Here is a 27,971-nt window from a genome sequence, read left to right as displayed (position 1 = left end):
AATATAATTTCTTATTTTTCAGAGAGTTTATTTTAATATGCATCTATATACATTAACATTTACATTTACAATGCACTGAAAGCAAGAGGTACAATCTCATGTAACACTTAAGGTCTGGCAGAAAATAAGAAAAAAAATTAGAGAACAATTTAAATGAAGAAATATACCTTCAGATCAGATCACGACAACACTTGACTCAAACTCCAGTTTTCTTTCATTTTAGTTGTACTCTGGGATAATAAATAGTTTAGAACACAATATAATGTTGTTGAAAGCCAATGTATGTTTATCAAGAAACCTCTGAATGCTGACTAAATCTTCAAAGTAGGATCTGTTTTTTTGTTTAAATTAAGGAAAACATAAAGTGTATTAAAGAGTGATAATGATCCTTTGTCTTCATACCAGTACAAATGTGTTTAAATTATTAAGTGAAAAACCATCAGTGTTAGAACTGTGAGGAAGTGTGAAGCTTCAGATTTTGAATACTTGACATTGGCAGTTTATGTGGTGTAAATCAAGTAAGATTTCAACCAGCATTATATTTACAGCGATAAAATGGCACAATAGTACATTCATAATTTACCTCTGCTGTTAAGAAACATTTTAAAAATACGAAGTAGTTGGAAACTATAAGAGCAGTGGGAAAAAAAAGGTCAATTCTTCTGTTGACATAAGAGTAGTACAATATTGTCTAACATTATAACAATTCTAATTCATCATCATCAGGCACATTTATCTTGAAATACAAATTGCACTTAATGCAACTGGAGGAAATAAAGTGGCACTTTATAAACAATTTTTTTTCTCAATTTCAAAAATCTAAAAAAGCAAAATCGGTTGCTGAGGACCAGTCACTACATAAAGTATATGATTAGCCTACTTCACAATATATACTCAGAATAAGCTTTACTTAGAAATAGTGAAATGGACCCCCCCACCCCCATCCAATTTAAAAAAACTATTGAGATTTAATTTTTTTTTTGCAGTGACACCACAAGAGGCACAACAGGAGCCAGGCTTCTGGTGCACAGGAACACGAGCCGCATTCCACAATCCAATGGCACATCACTTTCAAAGGTAGAAAAATACAATCCGGGTGGACAGACGGAGATAAAACCGTTTTGGCTGTCAAAGGACAAAACGTGAATACAATTAAATGTTATGCTGTCGTAGCTGCTCCTGAAGAGTGGACACTCATGTGAAGACTTGGCACATTGAGAAAAAAAAAAAAAGTATGCACAAGATCCAACGCTGAGCAAGATATTGAATCTCTCACTTTTATCGCTTTACAGGGTGGTTGTTTTAGCGGTGAGTTCTCTGTTGAGATAACCTTCCATGAGACTGATGTTGTGATTTTGTAGATATGGATGCAGGGTGTGTGCTGAGATAAGAGATAAATAGATCAGGTTCCAGTGACTGTTTTTTATACAAAGCTGGTGCTATAAAACGGTCGCCTCTTCAATGGCGTTGACCCATCTGGAACACAAAAAGTCAAAATAAGACTTAAGGGGGAGTAGAACTGCAAAGATAAACAAGAAACTAATGTTAAAAAAAGGAAAAAACACAGTCGACATGGCATAAAATAGCACAAAAACAAAATTAAAGTGTTGGATTTTTTTTTCCCTCCCTCTGGACATTGCAATCACGAGCCATCAGTAGCCGTGCCAGGTTTGATTCATTTGACTTCATTCCCACTTTCAAGATAAAAGTCACGTCAGGGACGAGGACGCTGACCTGCGCGCTGTGTGATGATCATCAGCCCTGAAGGTGTAGTACAGGGTTTTCTTGTGGTAGAGATGGAACACGTTGCCACTCTCATCTCCCTCGGGCCTCTCAGTCAGTTTGACGGTGAAGCCTTGCAGAGGTAGACTCTCGGAAGCCACTTCATCCTGAAGAAATGTCCAGGGATGAACGTGAAATCAACTTCAAAAGATATTCAGATAATGTAGAAAGAACAGCGAGGGCAAAGAGAGTCCCTTACAAAGTCACAGAGAGTGTTCAGAAGGATTTCTTGTGAGATGTGAAAAAAAAATGCATTCAGTCGATGAAGGACAAGAGTGGGTGGTCATGTGTGTGTGTGTGCGTGTGGGGGTGTGTGTGTGTGTGTTTTGGGGCTGGTGTGGGAGACTCTGTGCCCCCTCACCTCACTGGCTGTGAAGGTGTAGAGCACCTTGTCTTTGAGGAGGAACCACAGCCGCTTCCATTTCCTCTTGCTCTTCTTTCGCCGCTGTAAGATGCCGCTCATGGTGGAGCCCTCCACCCCAAGAGGCAACTGATAAAAAAATCAATCGTGCGGAATGTTAGAAGACGTGCAAAATGGAGCACAATCTGCCATCCTGGAGGTCAGCTATTGCCAACCACTGAGTCTGACAGATCACCAGGTGGGGAAATTATTTATTTTCTCTTAATTGGTCTGAAAAAAAAAAAGGTTAAAATTGCAGTGTGTGTATTTCAATTCTTGCAAATATCAGGTTGGCGTTTTCACTAAACAAGATTAGTTGTCAAGGAGATTATGTAATTTTGTGAGTGACTAGAGAAGTGGTTGTCATTAATTTGTATACAGTACAATATACTTAATGTGACATTTTTCTTTGGTGGTGTGCGGTGAGATTTTTCAAATGCAAAAAAATAATATGGCTCAAGACGGATTTGGACTGCACAGTAAATTAGTGACCTCTAGTGGTAAAACCTTGTCAATGCATCCTACACATATTATAGATGCCATACAATCCACCAGCTGTTCCACGGGCGAAGCAGGTCCCTGATGGTCTAGTGGTTAGGATTCGGCGCTCTCACCGCCGCGGCCCGGGTTCGATTCCCGGTCAGGGAACACCTTTTGTTTTCTTACCCAAAGTCAGCCCGGATGTACCCCATGAGGACATGTGGTACACAAATTTCAATGGGTGAACTTCAGCACAACCTGCATGAATGTACCACACCTGATTGAGGGATGCCGTGCTCTTCCTGCTTTTCCAAAGACTCGGCGTAGGTAGGCTTTGGAAGACGGCAGAGAGGGGACGACTGGCCCGATGAGTCGGCGGACTTGAGTTGCCGCACGCCCCTGACACACTGCCACCTATAATCAAAAACAACACAACTTTGAAATAACAACAAACCAATTTATTGTATGTCCCGACACGCAGATACGTAAGCGTCACCTCTTTTCCTGAGCTCGGCATAACAGTGGTCACACACTTTGGCCACTCTGTCTTTGAGGTACTTAAGCGGGTATCTATTCCTGGAACAAGATCGGCACACTACCTGCAGGACCACAATACAAAGTACATTTACACATTATGACCCATGTGAAATTAAACAAACAAATCGTGAAAAAAATCCAAAACGTAACAACAACTAGTCAATGAAGGCTCGCTAGCAAGTTACAGAGCTGCAGCAATTCTGACCTTGCCACAGGCATTGCAGTGGTGCCGTCGAAGAGTGAGGCTGAAGTCAGAGGTGCAGTTCATACACATCATCACATGAGACACCGGGACCAGAACGGGAGCAGCTTCACCCAAAGCCATCCACAGTTTCTCACAGGCCTGTTAGCACGCAGATTGAATGAAAAACTACAGAAATCCATAAGCTACTCAGCAGTTCATAAAACAACCCCAAGGGGGCAGCTCTTTTCTAATACGCATTTTTTATATATTGCATGCAGAGCAAATATTAATGCCCACAAATAAACTAACAGTTATATGCCATATTGTCATTGGGCTTTGGTTGCACCCATGATTGAGCTCCAACAATTCTGCCTAGCAACAAGTGTGACGCCATCAATGCATACAACATTACCATCGCCAGGTAAAAAGGGTAAGATTTCTGACAGTTATTCAGTTATTTTAACCAACCCACTTTGCATTCAATATTGTTGTAACGAATCACGCGCAACTTATTTGGTCTCACCTCATTACAGGGTCCTCCAAATGTACAGAGTCCAGCAGCGTGGTCCGCAATGGCTCGACTCAATGTGTGGAACCATTCCTCCCTCTCTCCAACTGAGCTGAAAAATGGCAAAAAAATAAAAATAAAAATAAAAAAAAAAGAAGACAATGTTTCATGATTTTTAACATTGGTAAAAAGTGTTAAACTTGCTTATAATTTTCTGTAATGTACATTTGCGCTCCAACACGCTCACACAAAAAAACTACAATTACAATAAATTAAATCAACATTTGCAAGACAATCAAAACCAAGCATTAGAATACAGATACAGATTTTTTCGTAATTGTGTTTCAGACTGTGAGTTTTATTTACCTGGCAGAGAGTGTAATGGTGATATCGGACACTTCAATCTTAAGGCAGTTTAGCACGTTGTCGAGAACAGGTTTGCTCACCTGTATCGTTGCATGGAAGGGAAATTGTTTTTATCAGCCATCGTATGACATTGTGTTTCGCAATACAAATAAACGTACCTTCATTGCAGACAGGGATAACGTGTTCTTAAGCCTGTATTTTCCATCCTGCTGCGGGTAGGTGTACAGCATAATATCGTTCATCTGATGGAGAACACAGAAAGAGAGCCCCGTCGTAGTTTGTTAAAATTGAGCTAATAAGGACAAATGTTCCCAATGCACTGCACTGTTGGTCAATGACGGTGGCAAAGATAGTTTCCAATGTTGCAGTGCCCCCCAATCACCACAAGAGGGCGACATAGCCACACAGATATAAAAAAAAAAAAATAAAAATCAATAAACTAGTGAGAATCTTTTTTTTTTGTGGTTTTGCCAAATAATTTCTGGTCCTTGCTACATGCATACGCATTAATTTATTTCCTTTCCCAGCGTTCACTCAACTCTGCAACGACTAAGTGCACAGCAAAATAAGGCAATCGAGGCGTTTATTTGCACGGAAGAGCAGAGTATTGTTATTCCCTGAACACACCAAGCGTCCATTGTGTTGTGCATGGGAGGTATTTCATTTCTCCCCCCTCGAAAAAAAAAAAAAAAGAGATGACATAATTGGTCACACCTAATGTGCGTTCTAAACATCCGCTGGGGCCATAAAGACAGCATCCAGGAATTCTCCACCCTGTGCTGGGTTCTGGGCCTCCCCTTGCTCTCCCAGCATTCTCACCCTGTGCTGTGAAGCAGGCTTGGGTGGGACAGGCCACCTTCAACACAGCACAACAAACAAACACGCCAGGGAAAATGTTGCCCTGGCTGGCCGCCTTTCCAACAAAACAATACACGATAGCCAATCCTGACTCAAGCGTGTGAACTCTGGGCCGCATGCTTCACCTTAGCTGCTCATTTAGTCAAAGAAGGACTTCAAACACCTCATCTACCGGCGCCGTCGCATTGATCTTTCACCTTTTTTATCCCAATCAAAACTCAAGTTGGTCAGATGTGACCGGCCACATCATTTTGTTTTTCCTGCAAAAACAAATCATATACCGGTATGGCAATTTGGAACAGTATTGTGGTGCTCAGGTCAAGTCAAGCGTAAAGTAAAGTCAGATCGAACTGTGTGCTCGGGTGGAGTTGTCTTTCTTTTGATATTTTTGAATAGGCACACAGTTGAAGATGGGCAGTTGCGCCATTGTGGGAGTGAAAATAACGAACTAGCGACAGGCATAGTGAAGCAGCTCCTAACAATCCCCCCAGGAGAGTCACGAGCACGGTCTACAGAACTGATTCATTGGATGAATGCAGGAGATAGATGTGTGCAAAGCACGATTATAAAAAAATTGCAAAAAGAGCGCCCCTCGCAGATGATGGAAGGTGGGCCGCTGCACTGTAATTAAATCCACCAAAATCACGTTACGCCACAACTTAGACCCGCTCCTAAAGATTAGCCTACTTCCAGTCACCAAATTGTAAGGTGCGCCCAGCCTGGCACAGCGCGGTTAGCCAAATTCCCAAACACAGTAAACTACACATTCCAAGGCACAAAAATCAAGATGCGCCATTTTTTTTTTTACCAGCACCACCACATGAGCTGCCTACAAAAAAAAGATGCCATTTGATTTTTGTAAAAATATGCACCAAAATTGCAAATTGTCTCCACTTTAAATCCAGTTGAGAAATTGCAAGCATTTTTCATGACCAAAGCTTGTTTTAAAAATGAATTGAACAAAAGGTGATGTATATTTTTTTTAAAGACTTCTGATTTCAGCAGAACTTATCTATTAACTTGTTGTCTATATGTCTGTGTCATGATATCATGAGGCAATCACATCTTCGGTTTCACGGTCATAACAGTGTTCGAATGGAAATCATAACTCCATAGTGGCTCTTCATAAAAAATAAAAAAATAAGACTTTCCGTTATGGTCGGCAGCTATCTTGATTAAAACGGGTGAGGGCGCATGTACGTGACATATGAATGAATATCATTCAAATGACGTTTGAGCAACCTGGTCTGAGGTAAACAGTAAACAATGTTTCTTCAGTGCGACTTGGCATAAAACAGAACTAATGACTTACGAAACAATCGAGTGAGCGTCTCTATTTCATGTGATGTGTTTGTCTAACGCCCCACACCCCTTCAAACTCTTCAACCTTCCCCTCCCTGCATTCTACAGGCTGTCTGGCCTTCACTTTGCTGTCAGTCCCCTCCCAATACACAGGAAGCCAGCATCCAATGACCCACACCAAACATCCTGTAAGGAAGCGGGGCCCTGGAAAACAAGTCCTGAGAAGGGAGGAGAGTGGAGAGGGAGGCCCCTGCTGGTGGGTGTGGTGCCCAGTAGAGAGTTTACAACTTTGGCCATATGCCCTGTCATAGTCGCAGACGAACCTCCGCCCCAAAGTCCCCCATAATTTTGTGGTTCATGCTAGCAGGTGCTTTTCACAAAAGTGTCAAAAAGACCACATAGCATATTTTAGCTTAACAACAGAGAACGCCATTTTTATTATCAATTTTTCCACATCATGCACCTGGCCGCAGAAGAGCTTTGGAGGCCCAGAAGCATACGGACGCGTACATGTGAATGCAGTGTCAAGTCGGCTGTGTTCACACCCACAACGGCGCAAAAGGCCCTTTTTAAAAATGCGTTTTGTCGCTCCGGCTTGCACGGTTCTACTTATTCATGCTTTTTTTAGATTAGAGGCACATTGTGCGTTCTAAATTTATAATTGCTCAGAATGATGTAGATTATGATATTACCACAAGATTGCACTTCTACTCAATTGTCAGGAACAAAAATATTTGACAAAAACTATATATATAATTTCATCTTCTTCTTCTTTCATTAGTTTTTGCAACGGATGCAACTAATGTAATTTCCAACCAGAAGCTCGCTAGAGGGAGTTCTTGAACTCAAAGTCATTCTAATGATAAATCCTGTAAACAATACAAGTTAAAGTGAGATTCAAGAACCAATTTGTTCTCAACAACTGTTTGTAAATAGTGCATGAACAAGAATTTGGGATGGGATGAGAGGCTCTGGAGGAAAACACAACCGCTGTTTGAAAGTTTGATGAAACAATGCCAACTTTAAAAAGCCCTGTTCAATATTTATGCCCAGTTAGCGCAACAAAACAAAACAATAATAACAATAACTCAAATGAGAAGCGAGCAAAGCAGCCAGCGTCGCTTGGCCTGATCACAACATCACTAAATCTCACTAATTAACACACTGCATCTTGTTAAACGCCACCGTGTGTAGTTGCCAAGCAACCTGCAAGCAAAGATACATCGCACTCTATCAGGAAATAGCCATGCACATACTGTAGTTCTCTAAAAAACTGCAAATTGTCTTTTTACACAATTGTGATGAGGTGTTAATTAGCTCGCTTTGAGTTGAGCAGGGGTGGGCAAACTTTTTGATTGGCGGGCCAAAATGGGTTTTAAAATTTGACAGAGGGGCCGGACCAGGAGCAGATGGATGGAGTGTTTTGGTAACCTCACCTCATCGGAGAAAAAAACCCAAAACATTTCATTTTAAATGAAAGTGAACAAAAGCATGACAACAATATATGTCTTTGACATACCACAGTATTTAAAAAATAAAACATGAACAAGGTTTATTCATTTAATTTTTTTTCAAGATCAGCGGGCCGGATTAAAACGTTTAACGGGCCGCATGTGGCCCCGGACCGTAGTTTGCCCACGTCTGGAGTATAGCCAAGCTGGGACCACGGCTCTTGTTTTCCCACTAGACCTCGACTAAGTGATAGCAACCGGGAAAAGGTTATTTCCAAAGCCGTGTGATGAAGTTTGAGAAGAATTACCAGAAAAAGGTGCCGGGGCTGTCTGCTTTTCCTCGAGACCTTCATGAGTGTTCCCTCTTTGACAAACATCTGTCGACAGAATTATTGTCGACGCATTAGATGAAACAAAAAAATAAAAAAACATGCTTTTGGGTTCTGGTGGTAAATATGCACAGCAACTGAGTTTTGCTCACCCGGCCTGCCTTCAGGAGGTCCCTCTTTCCTTTCATGCTGTATTCTATGTGGACCATACGCAGCAGGTTCTCCTAGGAGATTGGAGTGAGCAAAAAACATGGTGTGTGAATACCCAAAGAGGAGGAATAGAATCAAACTGCCCTTGTTTGTTTGTGAATGAAAGAGAGGGAGGCGGAAAGGGATGCGATAGGGATGACTGAATAAGACCCGACACTGTCCGTCAGTCTATGTGTTGTGAGAGTGATAATGTGGTACGATAAACAGAGGAGGCGAGTCAACGGGAGCGACGCAGCGATGTTGGCAGTGAGAAATCAGTGAGACACAACAGGAGGAGGATTTTGAATTATCTCCATAAAAAGCTCATGTTTGAGGGAGGCTGTAAATCGTGTTCAACTCTTTGTAAAGATACGCCTGGGACCTTATGGAGGAATCAACTTCATCTTGCCTTAGATGTGTTTACGCTCCCTGCTCGATGTTCATAAAAGTATGACTTTTTCAATGAATATGCAAATCCAAGACGTACAACGCGTGGCAGATTTTAGTACTTGAATGTAACAAACAGACAAATAATGACAAAAAATGTCATTTTTAAGAAGTGCGGCCACTCGGAAAAGAAAACAAAACTATAGAAAAATATATTTCCTGAGAAAAAGTTGCCATTTTATGTAGGAAGAAAATCAGAATTGCATTTTGTGACCAGAACAGGGAAGAGGTTTGGTCAAAGTTATATGTTTAAAATAAAAAAAATAAAAATGCAAATTTGTTTAAAAGAGCTTTCCTCGCTGTGTAATCTGTTGCATGCAAATGGCGCTTACCCCCTGTTTCAAATTATCATTGGCCTGGTCCGCCAGCTCTGACACAATCACCAAGGCAGCTGCAACGCAAACACAAAAACAAAGTAGAGATGTCACTGACTTCATTTAAGCTGCATCTCAAAAAGTAAGCCTCGCCACATATCTTCAGAAACAGAAATAATTACGTCTTAATATCGCAGCTTTACCTTGTGTATCCTCATATTCTTTAGAATCAGGTGACAGGTTGTTTAGGTAATCTGTGGGGGTCATCAAACAAAAAAAAAAAAATCCAAGATATGATTAGGATCCATATATTGTACATCTGGAAATTTGCGTTCAATGGGGCTCGGTTAAAAGTACAAACATGCTGCAAAAATTACCTGTGAGAAGCATGCGATACTGCAGCACTCTCACTATGACCTGCAGCAGCTGATGTTTCAGTGGAACTTCAGCATCTTCTGGACCTTTCCTCTGCAAAATTAAAAAAAAAAAATAAATAAAATTTTTTTTTTTTTAATTATTGATGATCAACATTAACTCATACCGAAAACAAAGAACATCAATCAGCCATTTATGGAAAAAATAAAAATCTAAAAATACATTGCAATGACAGCTGCCTAAAATGTCTAATGACCGCTTTTGAGGTACCCAAAAGCAAGGCACCGCCCATCTCAGCTCAGAGGCACAAGCCCCGTTCATACGCAACACACCTCTTTCGCATGTGTGTGGTCTGCTTCTTTGTGTCATGAAGCGCAACAACTATATACCGCTCCATGTACATCGGATTGAACCCGATGGCACTGAAATTAGCACAAGGAAGTCTAAAGCAGGGGTGTCAAATTCATTTTCGCTCAGGGGCCACATGGAGGAAAATCTATAACAAAGTGGCACGCTCCAGTAAAATCATGATCCATAACATAAAACAATTGGCATCATTATTACGCAGATTATCGCTATTTGCATGCTGTCATGCCGTTACCAGTAGTTCAATGTGTCATATTTAACACATTTATGTAGTACTTTGTTTTGGGTTTTTTTTTTTTCCAATAAAACCAAAACCATTTTTACACTTCACCAAATCTTCTTGGGGGCCAGATTAAAACAGTTTGCAGTCCTGATCTGGCCCCCGGGCCGTATGTTTGACACCACTGGTCCAAATTTTTTTTTCTTTATTTTTTTTTTTATAATCATATTAGGCAGCTAACACTCTGAAATAAAAGTTGAATGGTTTCCTAATTAATATCAAACCTAAAACCTGTCTGTTTATTGTTTTATTGTGACGAAATTAAAAAAAAGGTCAATGACAAAGTTTCATACATTTCTGTAAAAAATAAAATATAACAAAGAAAATACCAACTCAGCAAATTATTACACTTGGCCCCCCACATGCCTTGCAAAAAAGCTTGCATGTCTACAAAAGCATGAAGGTTAACCTCTCCAGTGTAAGGCAGAGCGAGGTCACAAGTGACCGAGGCAATTGTGTCGACCAAGGTGACCTTCGCATCTTTACGTGAGACCAAAAAAAAAAAAAAAGAAAATCCCATTCTTTTTCTCTGATGACTGATTTGCAGGAGAAAGGGTGCAGAAAACGCACACAATCAAGAGCGTATTGGAAAATCAATCAGTCTAATTGTCTCTGACAGGTATTTACACCCTAAGGGGTCGAAACCCCCCCCCCACACACACACACAATCCCTTTTTTTTTATCTTTGCTCTTCTCTCCTCCTACCTTCCTGAGCACCACACTGGGAATAAATTTTTTTTTTAAAAAAACTGAAAAGCGAATAGTTAACCCACTTTCCACTAAGCATCTGCTCTCCTCATGTGTTGCATGTAAATTGTCATCCAATTGACACTTCTTCAGAGGATGTGAGTCGCCGATGCGTGCCAGAGATGATAATTAGCGTTTGGCTTGTTTGGGTTGGTGAGCCAGAAAAGAAGAAGAAGAGCGATGTTTTCACGCTGTGACGCGGACGCACAGACACCCGGCGCAAAAACAAGCACGGCCAAACAAGCGCACCTTTCACGGCCAGCTGATTTGCTGTCTGCACACACAAAACCGATCTAATTGGGGAGTTGTAAAGGAGTCTGCTCCCCTAATTACTTTCTGTCCGCCTCATTGCCCGGCTAGCTTGACGAGCGAGGGATTCACTCCATGGCTTTCCTTCCACCTGCGGCAATGCTCTCAATGCCACCTTGGCCTTCTCGCACGTGACAAAAACAGACGGGCTTTTCGCAACCCTAGCGGCGCACCGGCTCGGTCATCTAAAAATAGATTCATAAAAGCAGCTTCACGAAATCCATTACAATGGCGTCGGCCCGTGGTGGCCAATGTTTATAGATGGTGCGTCAAGCGGGGACCTCGCTGTGGAGAGGAGGCGCTAATCCTGTAAGGGGCTAACTCTGATCTGATCAGGGTCTCGGGCTACTTCATCACTGTCAACACATCCGCAACACTTCGATTACTGGGCTTCGCCTTACTTACATCAACGAACAACCAAAAATGTCGAGAAAGGTGCAACAAGGAACACTTGGAACTGTCACAAGTGTGGCGATGAACGAAAACAACAAATTGTTTATAGAACGTTGTCCCTCTCGCTACCCCGTGGTAGGTCCAATGCATCCTTCCCATCCTTCCTTGCTCTCCCACTGTGCTCCTTCTCCCTCATTACGGAAGGGTCACACTCTTCACGCGAGTCCCAAGGCGATGCTTTGACGCAGCGTGGCATCTATCACGATGTTCTACAAAAACACAATGGCCTCTCAAGGCGGGTGGGTGGGCACAAAAATCTTGCGGCTTACGTACAATGAGGGAAAATGCATTTGTGACAGAACGATATGCTTTTTTTCAGGGCTGATACTGATACCGATTATTAGTAGTCATGGAGGCCGATAATATTTGAAGCCGATATTCATTTATTGATGAAGGGGGTCAAATGGTGTCAAAATTGACTTAGTTTAGATGCCTTTAAGCACATGTTTAATAAATAAACAACTTTAGTAATCTACAACATGTTAATTTTTTTTTTTTAGATCCTAGAAAAATGGACAACTTGGTTTTAAAAGTCGAACAATAAGTGCACGGATCTCCCGGGCTCAGCTGCATGTCTTATTGTTCAATGAAAACAAAGTTTACAACGGCAAATAGGAGTAAGTCTGTTGCCTCCCGTAGTGCGTGTGACTCGAGGTGAAAAAGCAAACAGGCATCTTACTGCTGATTGGCTGCTACCCGCTGCTACAAGGAACCAATCAGATGATGCTGTGGGTGGGCTAATCTGCTTCTGCAGGCAGGGTCACCAGCACAGCACAGAGTGAGAGGTGTGCTGCAGCGAACCAGCTTTTAATTTAACGGCCTTGAAAGTTAAAAAAAAAAGCAGATGCTGATAAACTGCAAAATGCCACCTATTGGCCGGGATAATCGGCCGGCCGACAATCGGTCTGTCAATAAAATGCAATATACAACTGTGCATACATGGTGCAATAAAACATGCCTCCGGGTAAGCCCCCCCTCTCCCATTTCCCCACACATCATCTCTCAGTGCAATAAAAAAAAAAAAAACGTCCTTTGAGAAGTCTTTTCATGCATTCACCCTTCTCTGTAGATCACTTGGTTTACTGCAAGTGCCAATTAGTGTAACTCAACTTCATGAGGCCAAAAAAATGAAGTGGCCCATTAGGCCCAACTTTTATGGAGGTTATCAGGAGACAAGGCCTCGGCTGACATCAACCAGGTGTTAAAAACATACCGCAAGATCCCAAGGATCAGCGCTTATCATATTTACAATTTTTCTAAAATAAATAAATAAAGTGTTCATTTCACCCTTCTTGTTATGGAGATTACATCGTCCAGCATCGAGGAGGTAGAAAGTTTTTTTTTTCTTTTCCTTGGGGAAGGGGCAGCTGCTGTTAAATATTCATGAGTGAAAACAGTTGGTGCATTGTCCACTTTCTCCGCAAACTAGAAATACTTGGAAGCACTGTGTCAACAAACATCCATTAAATCAAAGTACGTGGAGGTAGTAACGTGAGCAGCTGAATGCAGTGCGCACATCCGAAACAGAGAATCTATTTTGCAGGCCGGCGCACAGCTGCATGGAAATGAGAATCTGATGTGGTTATCTTTTGTCGCTATCTTAATATCCTGCCTTTTTATTAAATGCCGTCAACGTTTCCATTAACACTCGTGTGCACATTTACTTTCAAAAATGTGCTGAAGGAGTGAGTCAGGGAAATAGAATACATTGGATGTAAATGAGTGACAAGCTGATGACTTCCTTTTACCTGAACCTTTGTTGTGCGGTTCTTGAAAAATAAAGACACAAAAAAATGATTTGGCTGAGGAGTAGATATAGAAACTGTGAAATGTCAGTCCCATAGAGAGGAGCAAGACAAGAAAGAAAATTTAAGGTCAAGCCTGTTGGATAGGAAGTGAGCAGATTGACGGCTCAAAGCAAGGTGTCCTTTCACAAATATGGAAATTGCCTATGAGCTTGGTGAAATGTTTGATTAGAACATGTGCCGCACAATCGCCGGCTCGGGGTTGGGATCTCAGCTCCGTTTTTTTCCACGTTACTCCTTCGCTTCCTCACACTTTTACAAAAACATGCACGTGCATTTGAGCATGTGATGGGCGGTCAAGGCCTTCAAGGCCTTCTCTGCTGGCCTAACATAACAAAAAAGAATCAGGAAATCATGATTATATTTCTAAAAGTTCATTTTAAATTTAATTTTAAATGAAAAGTGTGGATTTGATTGCAGATACACTTGCAAGGCCATTTTCAAGACGGACCTTTCAAGAGAAGCTAGCTCTCAAAAAAAAACAATCAAATCTGATTGTATGATTTTTCCTTCGCAACAACGTGTTCACTCACAGCACATTTAGGACGTTACCTCAAATTTCTTGACAGTGCCGGCAAAGGTTGGATTGAGTTTGCAGCTTTCCTCCAGTAACGACATGCTGCGATCATACTCCGAGATGAAGGTATCAAACACGCTGAAGTCGTCACGATGTGACAAAATCACATCCGCCACTCTCTGGCCTTCCTCCCTAGATACGAGATGACATTGAAATCTACCTAAAAAAAAAAACGCAGTATTAAGTGCCTTAGTTCATGTTTATGGTGCTGCTTACCAGTGATCAATGCGCTCCTCCAGTTCAGCGAGAATGTTGCTGTGGAGAGTCAAGACCTGAGGTAGGACACCCAATATCTCCTCAAACCTCTGATCGTCCAGGAGCGGACCCCCGTCCTCGGCCACGTCCTCGGCCACTGCTGACCTGAAGTCCTTCATAAGATGAAAGTGCAAATAAAAATCATGATAAGTTTAGAAAAAGATGATATCCACTCGGGATGTAACGATTCACTCAAGCCCCGATTCTCAGTTCCCAGTTTTTTCCAAAATGCAAAACTAATTTTATAACTAAAATGGGTTTTTATTCTAACATCTGCAATTTGTCCTTGTTACAATGGGTAACTTTTTGTAACTTTGCAAAAAAATGTTTTTTTTGTCTGTTTAATCGCATTTTTCTCTTATCAGTGTTATGTTAGTGCAATAAAGTTAACATAAAAATAAAAAAAAATGTAAAATAGATGTGACTTTTATCATTACAAATCCTCCATATCAATTATTTTATTTTTTTACACTCATACATATTTTAAGAAATTTAAATCGATTTTAAATCTATTTTCGATTAATCGTTACATTAATCGATACACCTGTAATTTTTTTTTATAAAAAAAAAAAGATGCATAAATAAAAAACTGCCTATCTGAAGGCCAATCAAACCCGTGTATGACTGCAAAATCTACATTCGACTATGCAGAAGTCCCAAATGTGGCCAGTGAATATTAAAGAATGCGCTTTGAAAAGGAAAGGAAAATGGGAAGAAGGTCCAGCCTTCCTAAACATCCTTCCTGCTGCCCTCCCTTCACGTTGGGCTCTGTCCAGGCATTCAGGAAAAGGAGGAACTGTCTGGATAAGACATACCACCAGGTGCTGTTGCATAATGGCCTTGGTGACACAGTATTGTTTTGCACTGACGATTGAATCTACTGTATGTTCAGTTTTGCTGTGCAAAAGAACATAAAGTTCCCTGACGTCCTGGGAATTCAGGTTAAGAAACAATACGTTGCTAAATCTTGTATGAAGAACAAAGACAAGTAGGGGACCAAATGAAAGCAAGTATACCAGAAAATAAAAAGAGGCTGATGGACACTCTAAGTCTCTACCATCAATCGCAAAGCGGCAGTCTTTGTGTAAGGGATGGATTTTTGGAGCTTATCAAGTAGTTTTGTGTAAACTCCAGACAGAAACCAAATAAAGATGTTGGAGTTGGCCGCGAGATATTGTGCTGACATTTGGCACGACGAGCCGTTCGTCTTGCACAATCGAGTTAGCATTCATCACATCTGCTGCAGACAAGATCAGAAACATACTCAAACAGCTCCGGCTGACTCTGTCTCCTAGGTTACGTAAACACGCACGCACACACACACACGCTGTCGTCATGTTCATCATGCAAGGGAGGGTCAAGAAGCAACATCGGCGGCTTCGTGAGGAGCTTGTCATGCTTGGATGTCATAGAAATTGTCCAGAGGTCGTAGTTCACGAATAAAAACCAAAATAACGAGCCTCATATGTTGACATCGTTGTGCGAAAAATCCTTTAAAAGAGGAGCGCGGGCCTCCCTTCCTTTACGGAGACAGACCCTGGAAATTCTTTGTGCTCCTGTTATTCCTTATCAGACAATGGAACAATAGCTCATATGAGTGTTAAGACCCCCCCCCACCCCCCACCCAAAAAAACAAAAAAAGTATGTTGAGTCACTGTAATGCTTCAAAGCTGAATGACTCCATTTTATGCACTTCACTTGTTGGTACCCGACCACTTTAATTGCAAACAAGTCGTAACACCGTTACAGACGAATAACGCGTTAATGAGCCTTCAAGTTCCCCAGGAGAGCTTTCTTCGATTGTGATATGATGCAGTGGCGTCCCGTGCATTTCACACGCAGGCCTTCAGTGAAGTCCGACTTGAATAAATCCCCCTGGTAATACCATCATTTATGACACCACGGCTGGAGACACAGAACAGACGCCCGCACGTTTGTATCCGAAGGCCTCGGACGAATAACGCGCGCTATTGGTATTATGAAATCTGCCTGGCAACACGAGCGAGCTGAATACTGATTGGATAAAAACTCTAACCTACAAATTCAACACTAGGATATAATATGACATCAATGTGAAGAATATGATCATGACTTCTTGATTATGTTAGGCCAGCAGAGAAGTCCTTGATGGCCTTGACCGCCCGCCACTGATATGATGTGAAAATCCATGACGGAATTTTGGAATAAAGGAAAAGCGGGACTGTTTCTATATGCACCCTGCGGCTTTGTCATTAATGAGGTGCCTTGTATAAAATTTGCATTCTTTAAAGTTGAATGTCATCAAATTATATGACAGCTTTCATACTCACATCAGACGTTCATAAATCACTGCCCAGTGGCGTGTGTGAGAGATTCAGGCTAACCTTGTTCAAGGTTAAAAGGAACACGCTGACGGATGGCCTCCTCTGAGTTCAATGTCAAACTGTCAGAGATTTACAGCAGTCATTCATTGATATACTTTGGCTGAAAATATTTTCTCGTACCTCCTCGTTTTTGGTCAGGTGCTTCTAAATTGAGGTCCATGTTTCATTTTGAACTCCAAATGATCATTCATGACTTGGATTACTCACGTCTTGTCAATGTTCTCTTGACTCAATATAATTTCACCAATTTGTTCAAAATACTTTTGTTTAAGCTTTAGTCGGATCAGCCAAATCGCTCCCGGTTCTGTCGTCCTTCCAAAACAAAACATCACACTGGCACCGTTTTGTTTTTGGCAAATCTCTCTATCATGAATAAGTCACGCGAGCAATGGAGCTGCCTTGGCGTGCCGCTGTGCATGCGCGTTAGTGAGCTGGGGCTTTTTTCTTTTTTTTTTTTTTAACGAATAAAGTGAAGCTTCATTCAAATGAAGACCGCATGCTCCATCTTGAAGCGCCATGGCCACTTGTCCCTATACGTATTTTCATACAGCCTATCAAGTTAGTAAAGTTTAAAGGACAATAATATCAGAAGGCGCCTGTAAACACACTGCATCACTTCACAACAGAGCACACCAGAGCACAACATGTTAACTTTGTCAGGACCAGGAAGCAGATCTCACTGCAACAACATTGATAAACTTGAGCAGAGCTTTACAGCGGCGGGAGGAGGAGGAGGAGGAGACGCGGACCGAGGCTGGGGAGTAGACTCACATGATAAAATGTTATCAGTGAGAAAGTAGAATAGGAGGGCATGCAAGTTTTTACCTCTTGAAGGTACTTGAGGGCACTGACATGTCTGAAAAAAAAAGACAGAACAGACAAGATGAAGCGAGAATCCTCAGGGATTCGATGCAAATGTTGGGAGGTTGGAATGGAAGAAATTTCATGGATGTGCAAGACCGATACATTATGTTGAACGGCGAATCCACATTAGGGGATTTGTAAAGTGCAAAGCAGAGTGAGGAGGAGGTTGTTGCTCTAGATGCAGCCTGAGGGATTATTTTACACATGGGTGACATTACAGCCGGCAAAAAAAAACAAAAAAAAAACCTAAGGATGCATGTGTTTGGGTGTGATACTCACAGTCTTTCCGAATCGACAAGTTCCTTGGCGACATAGAACGCTCGGGATCGCCCATCCGTCTGGGTGAGAGCAGTGACAGGTGAATGAGCACAGTTAATGTTCAAAGGGCACTTATTGCGAAAAAGCATTAACAGCAGCGGCTATGCAGCAACCGAGGGGACTGATAGAAAAAAAAAGTACAGTTTTTTTTTTTAGCACTGCTGTCAGAATGAGACTGATTATTTCATTAAAGAGCAGCATAGACACGAGGGCCCTCTCAAAGATGGCATGTTTAAATACTGATGCATTATGTATGAGTGTGTGCGTGTGTGCGTGCGTGCGTGCGTGTGTGTGTGTGTTTAACCACTGTCCTTATAATGTGAGTTGGTTATCACAATGACTATTTTTGTCATGGCTTATTTAGCTCATTATCTATGTCCGCATAATTAAAATTTTTTTCAGGGTTGACTTTTGTGTTTTTTCAGGTTTTGAAGTGAAATTCTCCTGGACGAGACGACCCCCCAAAAAATCTTTAGGTACAAGTCCCGACTGTCTAGCATAAGCAGAAAGGGGTGTCCCTGTAATACATAAGCACGTGTGGTTTGGAAAAATCGTCCTTATAATGCATAGAAACGTGCGTGTGTGTGTGTGTGTGTAGGGGTGTGTGTGCACAGTGAAAACAATGATTTCGAGGCTAATAAAAAAGCCTCAACACATCACATACAAACTATTTAGTGGTTTACGGGCAAGGCTACTGTACTTTATCTGTTTTTCTGAAGAAGGGCACGTCCCAAATGATTTCCATTTGATTAAAACACATTTCAATTAAATATAATTATTCCTTGTGGTAGTTTATGTCTCAAAGGCCGTCTTCCACTGTCGTGTACTATAGATAGACTAACGGTTCGACAGGCAAATTAAAGTGCGCTATCATGAGTTTGTCCCGTGGCTCACTTGTCGATCGTAGCTTTGCTCAGCAGCCGCTTCTTCCTCTTCGGACGTCCGCCCGTGGTCCTCCTCAGCTGACCCAGCAGAGACTGAGCTCAGCGGGAAAGGTTCTGTGTAGGCACTGCAAAACCACGGGAGAGCCAAAGTACAACATTAAAACAGAGAATCAAGTGGGCAGCTGCGCTTGCTCGCGTGGCTTGAGTGGCTTCCTTTCACATTCGAAAAACGATAACAAATGTGCTTGGTTCATGAAAGATTCTAAGTTGTATTTACTCATGCTGGGTTTAAAAAAAATCGATATATCGATTTGAATCGATTTTCCTTTTCATAGCCCGATATCAATTCATAAAAACATTTATCGATACTTTCAATAAGGTCTTTTCCCGCCATATATTTACATCACTTCATGGGCCACGTGAGATTCTACGAAAAAGTAGTTTATAAAAAAAAAAAAGTCAGTGAAGTCAGTGGCAAAGAAGCATGAAGGCAGATGTATTTATTGAGTTGAACAGGTCATGTTCAATAAAACGTACTTGATTAATAAATTGGCTTCAATTTTTGATGTAAATGTGAATTTTTTTACTAAAGCACGTACAGTGTGAAATCCTTGATTGAATCGAAAATCAATCAAAATCAATCCGGAATCAAAAATCGAATCTAATCAATTTTGACAATTTTTTTTTTTGTCAATACCACGCCCTAGTCCTTTGGTGTGACTGTGAGTGAGCACGCTTCGTCGCTTAAATGTGCTGGCAACAACTCCAGGGTGTCGTCCACCTCTTGCCTCAGGTCAAATGGGATAGTCTCCAGCACACCTGCGACCCGAGTGAGGATAAGCGGAATAGGAGATAGATGGACGGATCGTGTGATCTGAGCATTTCCATTCTTCGTATGCAGCACAGCGCCACATTCTAATCCCCTTCCCAATTCGTCCTTTTATCGGTGAATATGCAGTGATAATCCTTCAGTGTCGCGGAGAAGGGCTCTCGGGGGTCACACTCTAGGTCAGTTTTCTAGTAATCGCTTAAATGCGACCTGGGGTTATTCTTGAAATTCTCTTAACCATTAACACCCACTTAGTGTGTTTGACCATATTCCCCGGACAAAGATGATGATTGGATGATGATCTAAAAGCAGCACAGCTAACAAATTATCACAAGCCAATGCACCCGCCTGCACAAAGATAATATCAAGCGTTTCTTTTTTTTTCTTTTTTCTTTTATGTCCTGGCAGTATAAATTAACAATATTTTTTAATTATCGTGATTACAGTGGAATAAACCTGCAGTGCATCATACGGAGAGCCGTTTCTGAGGATTAAGCCACACGAGAGCGGCTCGTTCATTGAACTTGACATTCTTATCTCATTTATTACAATTTTGCGGCCTCATAATGAATAGAAGCTGCTGTCTTTTAACGCTCCGCTGTGTACGTCACACCATATTGTGTACTTGAGTACATTAGAATCCATTATTCCAACGCAACACGGACAGACACACACCATTTGGTGGGCTATTACTCATGGTGGACCTCAATGAAGATAAAACAGTTTGGTCCCCGGGGTGATGTTGGCTTCGAATGGAATTGCTTCAAATATATATAATAGAATCTCTTTGCCGAGGTTGTGCAATCTTCAGTCGTTAACAAAATAAACGCAGATAATGCTCAAGGAGGGAAAACTATTGGGGCGTGTTATTCCTTTATCTATTGAACAATACAAAAATTAAAAAAAAAAAACAGGTTAACAGTTAAATCCAATGAAAATGACTTTTATACATCTGTCAGACGTTCGCCACAAACGAGTACATATCCTGAATATTACAATATAGAAATCCTTTTAAGAGGATCATCATGGAAACACAATTTATGTTTCCTGATTGTCTTTTATAACCGCAACAAAGTAAATCTACTGTGTCAAATTCAGACTACTAAAAAAGAAATTGTATTTAAATGAGTTGATGTGACGAAGCCTGCAATATGTAATTCAGTCGATTTCAAATATATGTGAGGTGCAATCACTTTTTTTTTTTCACTTCTAATGACACGATTACAAGAAATAGGTTTTCCCGTCACTATAGACAAAAAGAAGGAATACAGATGAGGGAATTGTGAGAATTAAATGCTTTAGTTTTAAACTGCTTGCTGCCTTTTATAATGATGATGCGTTGCCTGTGGCACTTGGGCGTCTAATGTGATATCACATGATGCTCCAATAACGCACGTCTCTGACTTGTCTCAGGCGACCTGTAACATAACAGGCTTGAAACGCTTGTCAAAGCTAGGGCTAGGTATCGATTCAAATTCACAAAATTGATTCGATTTGATACACGATTTTCGATTCACTTGATTGACTTTCGATTCAATCAAGGATTTCACGCAGTAAAAATTTTACTTTGGTATGGAAGGTATTCTCAGAAGAACCAATGGTCCCATTAGTACAAATTGCTTGGAGTAACTCGGTGCATTAGTAGAAATACATTTTTTTTTTTTCAATTAAGAGTTGAAGGCAATGCAGTTACATGAATCATGTACGTTTTATTTAACATGATCTGATCAAAACAATACATTTTGTTTTGATCCGCTACTTTGGCGAAGTGACAAGGTCACGCATGTAGACATGTAAATTTATAGAGAAAAGGACGTTATTAAATGTATTGATAAATGGTTTTATAAATCAATTTCGGGCTATGAAAAGGAATATTGATTCAAATCCTTTTTTTTTATTTTTTTTTTTTAAACTCAGCCCTTGTCATAACTGCACTCCATGTGGCAAAGATGAAGGAGAGCATGTAGCATGCAACGTTACAAACTTCCATTTTGCCACTTGGCCTCAACTGAATGTGTGTCCCGTCAAGAATTCCACAAAAAAAAAAAAAAAGAAGCAGACCGAGCATTATTGGGAAGTCCAAACTTCAGAGTCAGCAAAACCACCACAACAACCTTCTCCTACACATCGATGTTATCTGTCCAGTCACATCTCCCTCTCCTTGGCTCCTGCCGCAGTCCGACCCTTGTCCTGCATTTCCTGTAAACAGCCTCTAGGCCGGACATTTTCCTCCCCGGGGCTGACCTGGCAATGACCTAAGAATGCCTGGCACACGGCTTGCCTGGTGAGCCAGAGACACACCCTGTCCACCACCTCACCACAGAGCCACCACCCAGAACAACAATACACATAAGGGAACTCCTTGATCCCATAACACGACAGAGGGCATGACGGCTGCCGCAGGAATCTGCGTCGCAAAAAGGTTTGTGCGCCACATTACCAAATTAACTGCGCATAACAACTTCACGTTTGCTTCGTTAAGCAGAACTGTCAAAAACGGACACTTGGGGACAATGAATGCTCTCAAAGTTGAATACAATCACATATCCTGCACTTTATTTGCCAAGATGTTTGCTGCTTATTTGTTGCAACACTGCTAATTGGCTAAATAAGAGTGCGCTCTCAGCAAGGGTGCCATCGTTGATAAAGTACATGCACACGCTACACACACTCTTGCAAAAAAAAAAAAAAAAAAACCTTGGCTCGCATTGGATTGCATCATTAGTGAGTTTCGCACATCATACTAGCCTGCAAATAACCATGACTATTTAATTAACTTGATTAATTCACAACAATGTGATAACTTCTAACATGCAAATTTGTTGTGCAGCTCCCTCATTGGAAATACTTGTCGTCTGCAGGATGTGAGGCCATTTGGTAATTCCCACCACTGAAATCTTTTATTTCTCCTCTCTGAGAGTACAAACACACTGACCGCACCGGCTGTGGTCGCCATCAATCACTGCCGTTGTACAACGGCCAGCCTGGAAGCATGCTTATGTTGAGATTAAAGTTTAGAACACGATAGATCCGCAAAGTATGTACATTCGAAAAGATATGCTGCGCACTTGCATTCGAATGAACATTAACCAGCTGCTCTAGAGTCACTAAAGAGTGACTCTGGAGGATCTTCAGGGGAAATGTGACGACGTGGAGGGCACACGGCAGCTAGGCTCCTAGCATTATAGTGTGGGAGTTATCTACTCCAGTAAATCTTTTAGCGAGTGCTCAATAATGGACCGTGTTTTGGACCACACACGGGTCACCGAGCACTACTATTAATTAAGAATGGGAAAGATTGTGGCCGGTCTCATAGCAATGGAAGCCGTTGGTCAGGCTGAGGTCATTTGGCACTGTCTGACCACGGTGATTTCTCACTCCATCACACACTGCAGTAAAGCCCGCGGTCCCCCCCGAGGGTCCGATGAATGAGAGAGAGGCACCCGTGAGAGTGCCGCTTTAATAAAAACGCTTCTAAACTTACCCTAAGTGTCTGGTACGGGAGAGCCATTCCAGCCAAGCGGCGTTTTCGCTGTTCTCGTTTTGGCTGCTTTTTCATTGACTTTACTAGTCTCTTTGTGTTCTCACGCCGCTGCTCAATCTATTAACACGAGTACTACTCCTCGTCTCTCCTTCCTCATGTGAAACGAGCTCTTCCAGTGCTAATAAACTCCCCTCACCTCGCCTCCCCCCTCACTTTTAATTGCAGCTAATAATGACTAATCTAATGCGGAGAATCTCCGCTCAGTGGGCTATTGCTTCGATGTTCTATCATTTCAAAACCTTCATCGGAGCCAGAAGCACCCGAAGTGACCTCTAATTCCACAAAACATTAGCAAGATTCCCCACGAGGGCTATCCCAGGAACCATCCCGGTGGTCATCTCTCATTTAAGGGACTTTTATAGCAGGTAGATCTCACTTCCGTCTCATGCAGGGTAATCTAAGACTGCGTAACACATTAGTACGGCATAAAAGGGTCAAGACTGCAATTAGAGTGATTCTTACAAGACTTCCAAACTCACAGGTGAGCACAGACCACTCATGTGAGAAATACTGAGAGCAGAACAAATGTTTTTTTTTTTGTGAAGGTGGTACTGTACCTTTCAGCGTCCGCTTTTGGGGGTGTGCTGTCTATCCCAGGGAAGCTATTCATGTCCACGTATCCATCATTCTCATTGCAGGGAGCGGTCATGCGATTGGGATCCTCAAAAAACTCTGTGACAGTGTGTGATCGGGCGGGTCGGCCTGGAATTTGGATGTTCTCATAGTCTGAACTCATCGCAGGAATATTTTCATAGTCTGAGGTGTCTGCACTGGGGAAGGAGATTGAGCGGGGTTTGGTTAAAGGCAGCGGCATGGCAGAGCGATGCGAGCGTTCCTCAAAAGACTCAACTCGGGAAACGCCTCTGCCATAAGCTTTGAGGTCCCCTTTCCTCCTCTGATGATCTTTGTAGAAGACAAAGGTCGATGGCAGTTCTGAGGGAGGCTGCTGAGGGTTTACTATAGAAGACTGGAGCTGAGGGGAGCTGGAGGTGCTCCTACGGTCCAGATCAATGACTCTTGCAGGGCCATGGTGACTGGACTCAGAAGAGGACCGAGAAGAACGGACGGAACCGTCACTGACACCTTTTGAATCCGTCTTCCTCTTGAACTTGAGAGCCAGAAAGCGTTTAAAGGAGATTTTCTTTTTCTTGAGTTTGTCGTCGGGATCGTGCGGGCTCAAAAGGGAAGGCGAGCTTTTGGTTACTGGTCTCTTGGTGATGTATGCTAGTTCAAAGGGTGGAGGAATGTCCACAAGAGAGGTTGGCGTCGAAACGCCGCTGGATGATTGGTGACTACGTTGGGAAAAACTTCCAGAAGAAGTCATGACACATGGAAGCGAAATAGTGTCATCTTTCCTGTGGATTTTGATTTCATCATTGAGAGATTGTTCAGCCAAGGACAATTCTGGACTCCATGCAGAGCGGGAGTACAAAAGGAATTGGCGGGATTTCGGTGATGGGATCAAGCAGTTGTCTCCAAGCGTTTGGGACTGGCTGATAGGTTCACTGTTCTGATCCAAGGACACTGTACAGTAGTCATGAGTTTGGTACTCAGTTCCTGTCTCTTCCGGCACAGTCTCCGGAACGTAACCTGGAACTTTACCAGAATACGAGCGAGAACGTGTCACAATAGTCTTCCTCTCTAGGTGTAAAAAGTTCTCGCCCTCAGAGTCAAAACCGGCCTCCTCATAAATATGCTCTTCGCTGTCTGAATCAGTGTCCTCGTAGAAAGGCACAATATGGCAATCCAGTTCCTCTATGTCTTCTTCAAACGCCTCCGTGGTGTGGGCAAATACCACCCTGTTGGTGAGCTCCGGCGTGCGGCCCAGGTCTAAGTCTTTTGGCACGGTGATGTTGCATAACCTGAGACGAGGCTGGCAGCTGCGTCTTTGACTGAGGAAAGCCTGTTCTCGGTGCGCTGTTCTCTCTTTGATACTTTTGCCTTTAACTTGTTTCTTCTCTGGCTCTTCCTCTTCATCCTCGTCACCAATTTCCACGTAATCTTCTGACGAGGCACATTCCAACTGCTCAAAGTCATCAGCTCTCGGACAGGAAGAATCCTCAATGTCTGCATACTCATCTGCTGACTCGGAATCCTTTGCTTTGTCTTTTCCCTCGTCAACCTCAGCCTGGTCCGTGAGAGCTTGCTTATCTTCGAGTTGGTCCACATCATCCGAAGACACGTAGAAAGGCTCCGGATTTGAAGCCACGGATGTTTGCTGAACATGTGATTGATTCTCATCGGTGTCATCCTCCTCCCACTCGGGGTCAGCAGTGCAAGTTTTATTGGATGGGACGGATTCAATGACGGAATACGGGCCGAACACATCCTCGGTGCTTGAAGTGAAACGAAAGCAGCCAGAGACATCTTTGGTGGCCCGTTCTGGTTGCCATACTTCAGCGTCACCACTTTCAGCTGGGTCACAAGACTCACATGTGTCACTGGTGTCATCTGTGGGGCCAATCACATCATAGGGATACTCTTCGGTGACTGTCGGGAGCGTGCGGAATCCAAATACAAATCTTCCAATCTCAAGCGCATTGTTATCTGAGGGCGTGTCCAATTTTACACAGTTCGTCTCACCCAGACTCAATAAATACATTTGATCAAGATTTTCTTTGACTGCTTGTTCATCAAAGTATTTGGCAGTCTTTCCACTCAACTCTTGATTGTTGCTTTCCTCCTCCGCCTCCTTTTCACTTGCAAGAGGCAAAAGAGGAGCTGTATTCTTGTTTTGGGCACCAGAAGGCTGAGCTGAGTCATTATCAGGATTCTCATCGTCCGTGGTGTCTGCAGTCGAACCGTCATCTGCTAAGACTGTGTCTTCAGAGACAATGCTTTCATTGTTATCACCCTTATTATTATGAAATATTTCCTCATTATCTGTTTTGACCTTAACCTCTTCTTCTGTTATACCACTGACCTCCTCCTCAGCCTCAGTTTTTCCCGCATTGTCTTGGCTTTCATCAGGCTTCTTATTAAGATCTGTTTCCCCATTCGAGTGAAGCAGGTCTCCATTCGTGAGACTCTGTGGGGCACATTGCTCCCCCAGTGGTACAAACGCAAAGAAGCCTTTGGGTTTGGGGGCGACAGCAGGTTTGGACCCAAGCACAGGGGGGCAAGGCCTTGGCATCAGTTTGGACTGCACTTTGATGGTCAAATGACTTCGGACCTTTGGTCGAGGGACTTGCAGCGGATTTTGGAAATCTGTAAAAAGAGTACAAAAAAAAAAATCATGTCAAATAAAATCCAATGTGAAAAGTTCATGCAAAAAAAGCACAAATAGGCTTGTTTGGCTATAGAATGTGAAGGGGAAAACATGTCCTGTCCAGTAGGCAGTGACATGCAGAAGGCTGCAGGGAACATTATCAGCAGGAAAAACAAGAGAACCACAACCGTACTCAGAGGAGAAACAATAACATCTCCCTGTCTGGGAAATGACACAAGCCTGTTCGAGGTTCACCTCATTGCTAGTTGCATGTGTCTATAATTTAAATTTGAATTTTATGGTCACTCATATAAATTTAAATAGATAGATAAATAGAAAGTTAAGTACTCACTGTAAAGATCACCGCTTATGAAGTTTAGAATTATCATGAAACACACCCGTTCCTAACAAAATGTGCACACCCCTTGTCGCTTCCTGTTATTGAGCACCTGCCCTGACGCACATCCTATTAGACACTGTGTGTGGACATATCCATCACTTTTTGTGAATAACAAAGTATCTTATATGAGTCACTTTTTTATTTATTTACTGAAAAAAAACTGTTTTGTTTCGTCTACACTTTTTTTTTTTTGAAGGAGTCCACACAGGATTTCCACGGGAAGGACATTAGCAGCCCCCAGTCACCATGAATGTCTAAGAGCATAGATTTTCACAACACAAATGGACTTCCTTCTTGTCATTCTTCCACTCAAAGCACATAAACACACTCACGCAGGTACACACGCGCGCTGTTGCTGAGAAGGTTCTTTCAGTATGTCAAAGAACAATAAAACAAAAGAAAAACAAGCGACTCAGGCTGACAAAGCACCCAACTGCAAACAACAGGATATAAATTATGCAACAAGAATTCAAGCAAAACAAATGTTTCAAAATCAAAAGAGGTGACAGGCAGTAGGACCTTGGCAATTCCAAACACAGGATATGATTTGACAATGTCCACATAGTGAAATCCGACCTGTACAGCCATACAAATACGACTGTATTCAAGATTTGCCTCTGAGGATGTTTTTTGCAGTTCATACTTGATTATCTAGGAGAAACTCTGCACATACTCAAATGATGTAAAACAAATTTTTAGAATGCGTGACAATGTCCAGAAATAATCATGCAATAATAAACTTCTTTAAGTTATTATGTGTAATACATTTGTTCCTTAATTTGACCTCTCTTTGTACCTCAAGGGGGAAATGTATTTTCAATAATTTAGTAATTCATCAATGTGAAATTAAATGAATCCACCCACTCGGCCATACCTTTCACAATCCCCGCTAAACATAATCACGTGATCTACTTTATTAAACCCCAAATACGTTATTTGACTAAGACAGCGAAACGAACTTTGAATGAGAAATATAGACAACCAACCTGTGTTCATTGTGGGACATCATCATCCACGGGAGCCCAGAGTTACGCTCATTTTCCTCCACATTGACTGCATCCTCTGCAAAGTTAATCCACTTACATATGGAAAGACGTTGTTGGGAAAATCAGGTGTCGAAAGCCGAGTTGCACATCTTATGGTCTCGTCTTTTTGCAGGTAGATTATCACCAGCTGATCTCCGCGCGTAAAGGAGCTGTCGCGCTTCGATGCCGGTGTGCAAGTGTGCAAGTGTGCACCTCCTCCTC

The 27,971-nt window shown here is 42.1% G+C and overlaps 1 protein-coding gene and 1 non-coding gene across 3 annotated transcripts; one reads left to right on the top strand and one right to left on the bottom strand.

Moving 5' to 3' along the window:
• Positions 1 to 4: 4 nt before the first annotated feature.
• fgd5a (FYVE, RhoGEF and PH domain containing 5a) lies at positions 5 to 27,970 on the bottom strand. Of its 2 annotated transcripts, none has more exons than XM_088309753.1 (21): positions 27,711 to 27,970; positions 23,674 to 26,323; positions 18,754 to 18,868; positions 17,821 to 17,879; positions 17,503 to 17,533; positions 14,276 to 14,427; positions 14,035 to 14,191; positions 9,525 to 9,615; positions 9,351 to 9,401; positions 9,166 to 9,224; positions 8,350 to 8,421; positions 8,177 to 8,245; positions 4,416 to 4,499; positions 4,258 to 4,337; positions 3,907 to 4,003; positions 3,405 to 3,542; positions 3,159 to 3,261; positions 2,940 to 3,076; positions 2,144 to 2,272; positions 1,735 to 1,889; positions 5 to 1,476 (listed from the first exon to the last, which is right to left on the bottom strand). In XM_088309753.1, exons 1-21 carry the CDS (start codon positions 27,718 to 27,720, stop codon positions 1,440 to 1,442), a joined length of 4,476 nt encoding a protein of 1,491 aa, XP_088165879.1. In that variant the 5' UTR covers positions 27,721 to 27,970; the 3' UTR covers positions 5 to 1,439. The 2 variants fall into 2 exon arrangements, with proteins under 2 accessions (XP_088165879.1, XP_088165880.1); XM_088309754.1 differs by having other exon boundaries at positions 2,171 to 2,272.
• trnae-cuc (transfer RNA glutamic acid (anticodon CUC)) lies at positions 2,759 to 2,830 on the top strand. The gene has a single exon. It is a non-coding gene; the product is annotated as a tRNA-Glu (tRNA).
• Position 27,971: the final 1 nt, after the last annotated feature.

Source organism: Idiotropiscis lumnitzeri, chromosome 11, assembly GCF_059441095.1.
Source record: "Idiotropiscis lumnitzeri isolate Australia: NSW breed Sydney's pygmy pipehorse chromosome 11, RoL_Ilum_1.0, whole genome shotgun sequence".
NCBI classification, from domain to species: domain Eukaryota; kingdom Metazoa; phylum Chordata; class Actinopteri; order Syngnathiformes; family Syngnathidae; genus Idiotropiscis; species Idiotropiscis lumnitzeri.
This window is presented reverse-complemented; position numbering and strand designations above follow the sequence as displayed.

Bases quoted from the DNA above. Each gene is read 5' to 3' on its own strand.
- fgd5a (XM_088309753.1), bottom strand. The intron at 14,192-14,275 runs GTAAGCAGCACC...TCTCGTATCTAG, and splicing joins GAGGAGCGCATTGATCACTG to GGAGGAAGGCCAGAGAGTGG. The intron at 4,500-8,176 runs GTAATTCTTCTC...GTTCTCCATCAG, and splicing joins AGCCCCGGCACCTTTTTCTG to ATGAACGATATTATGCTGTA.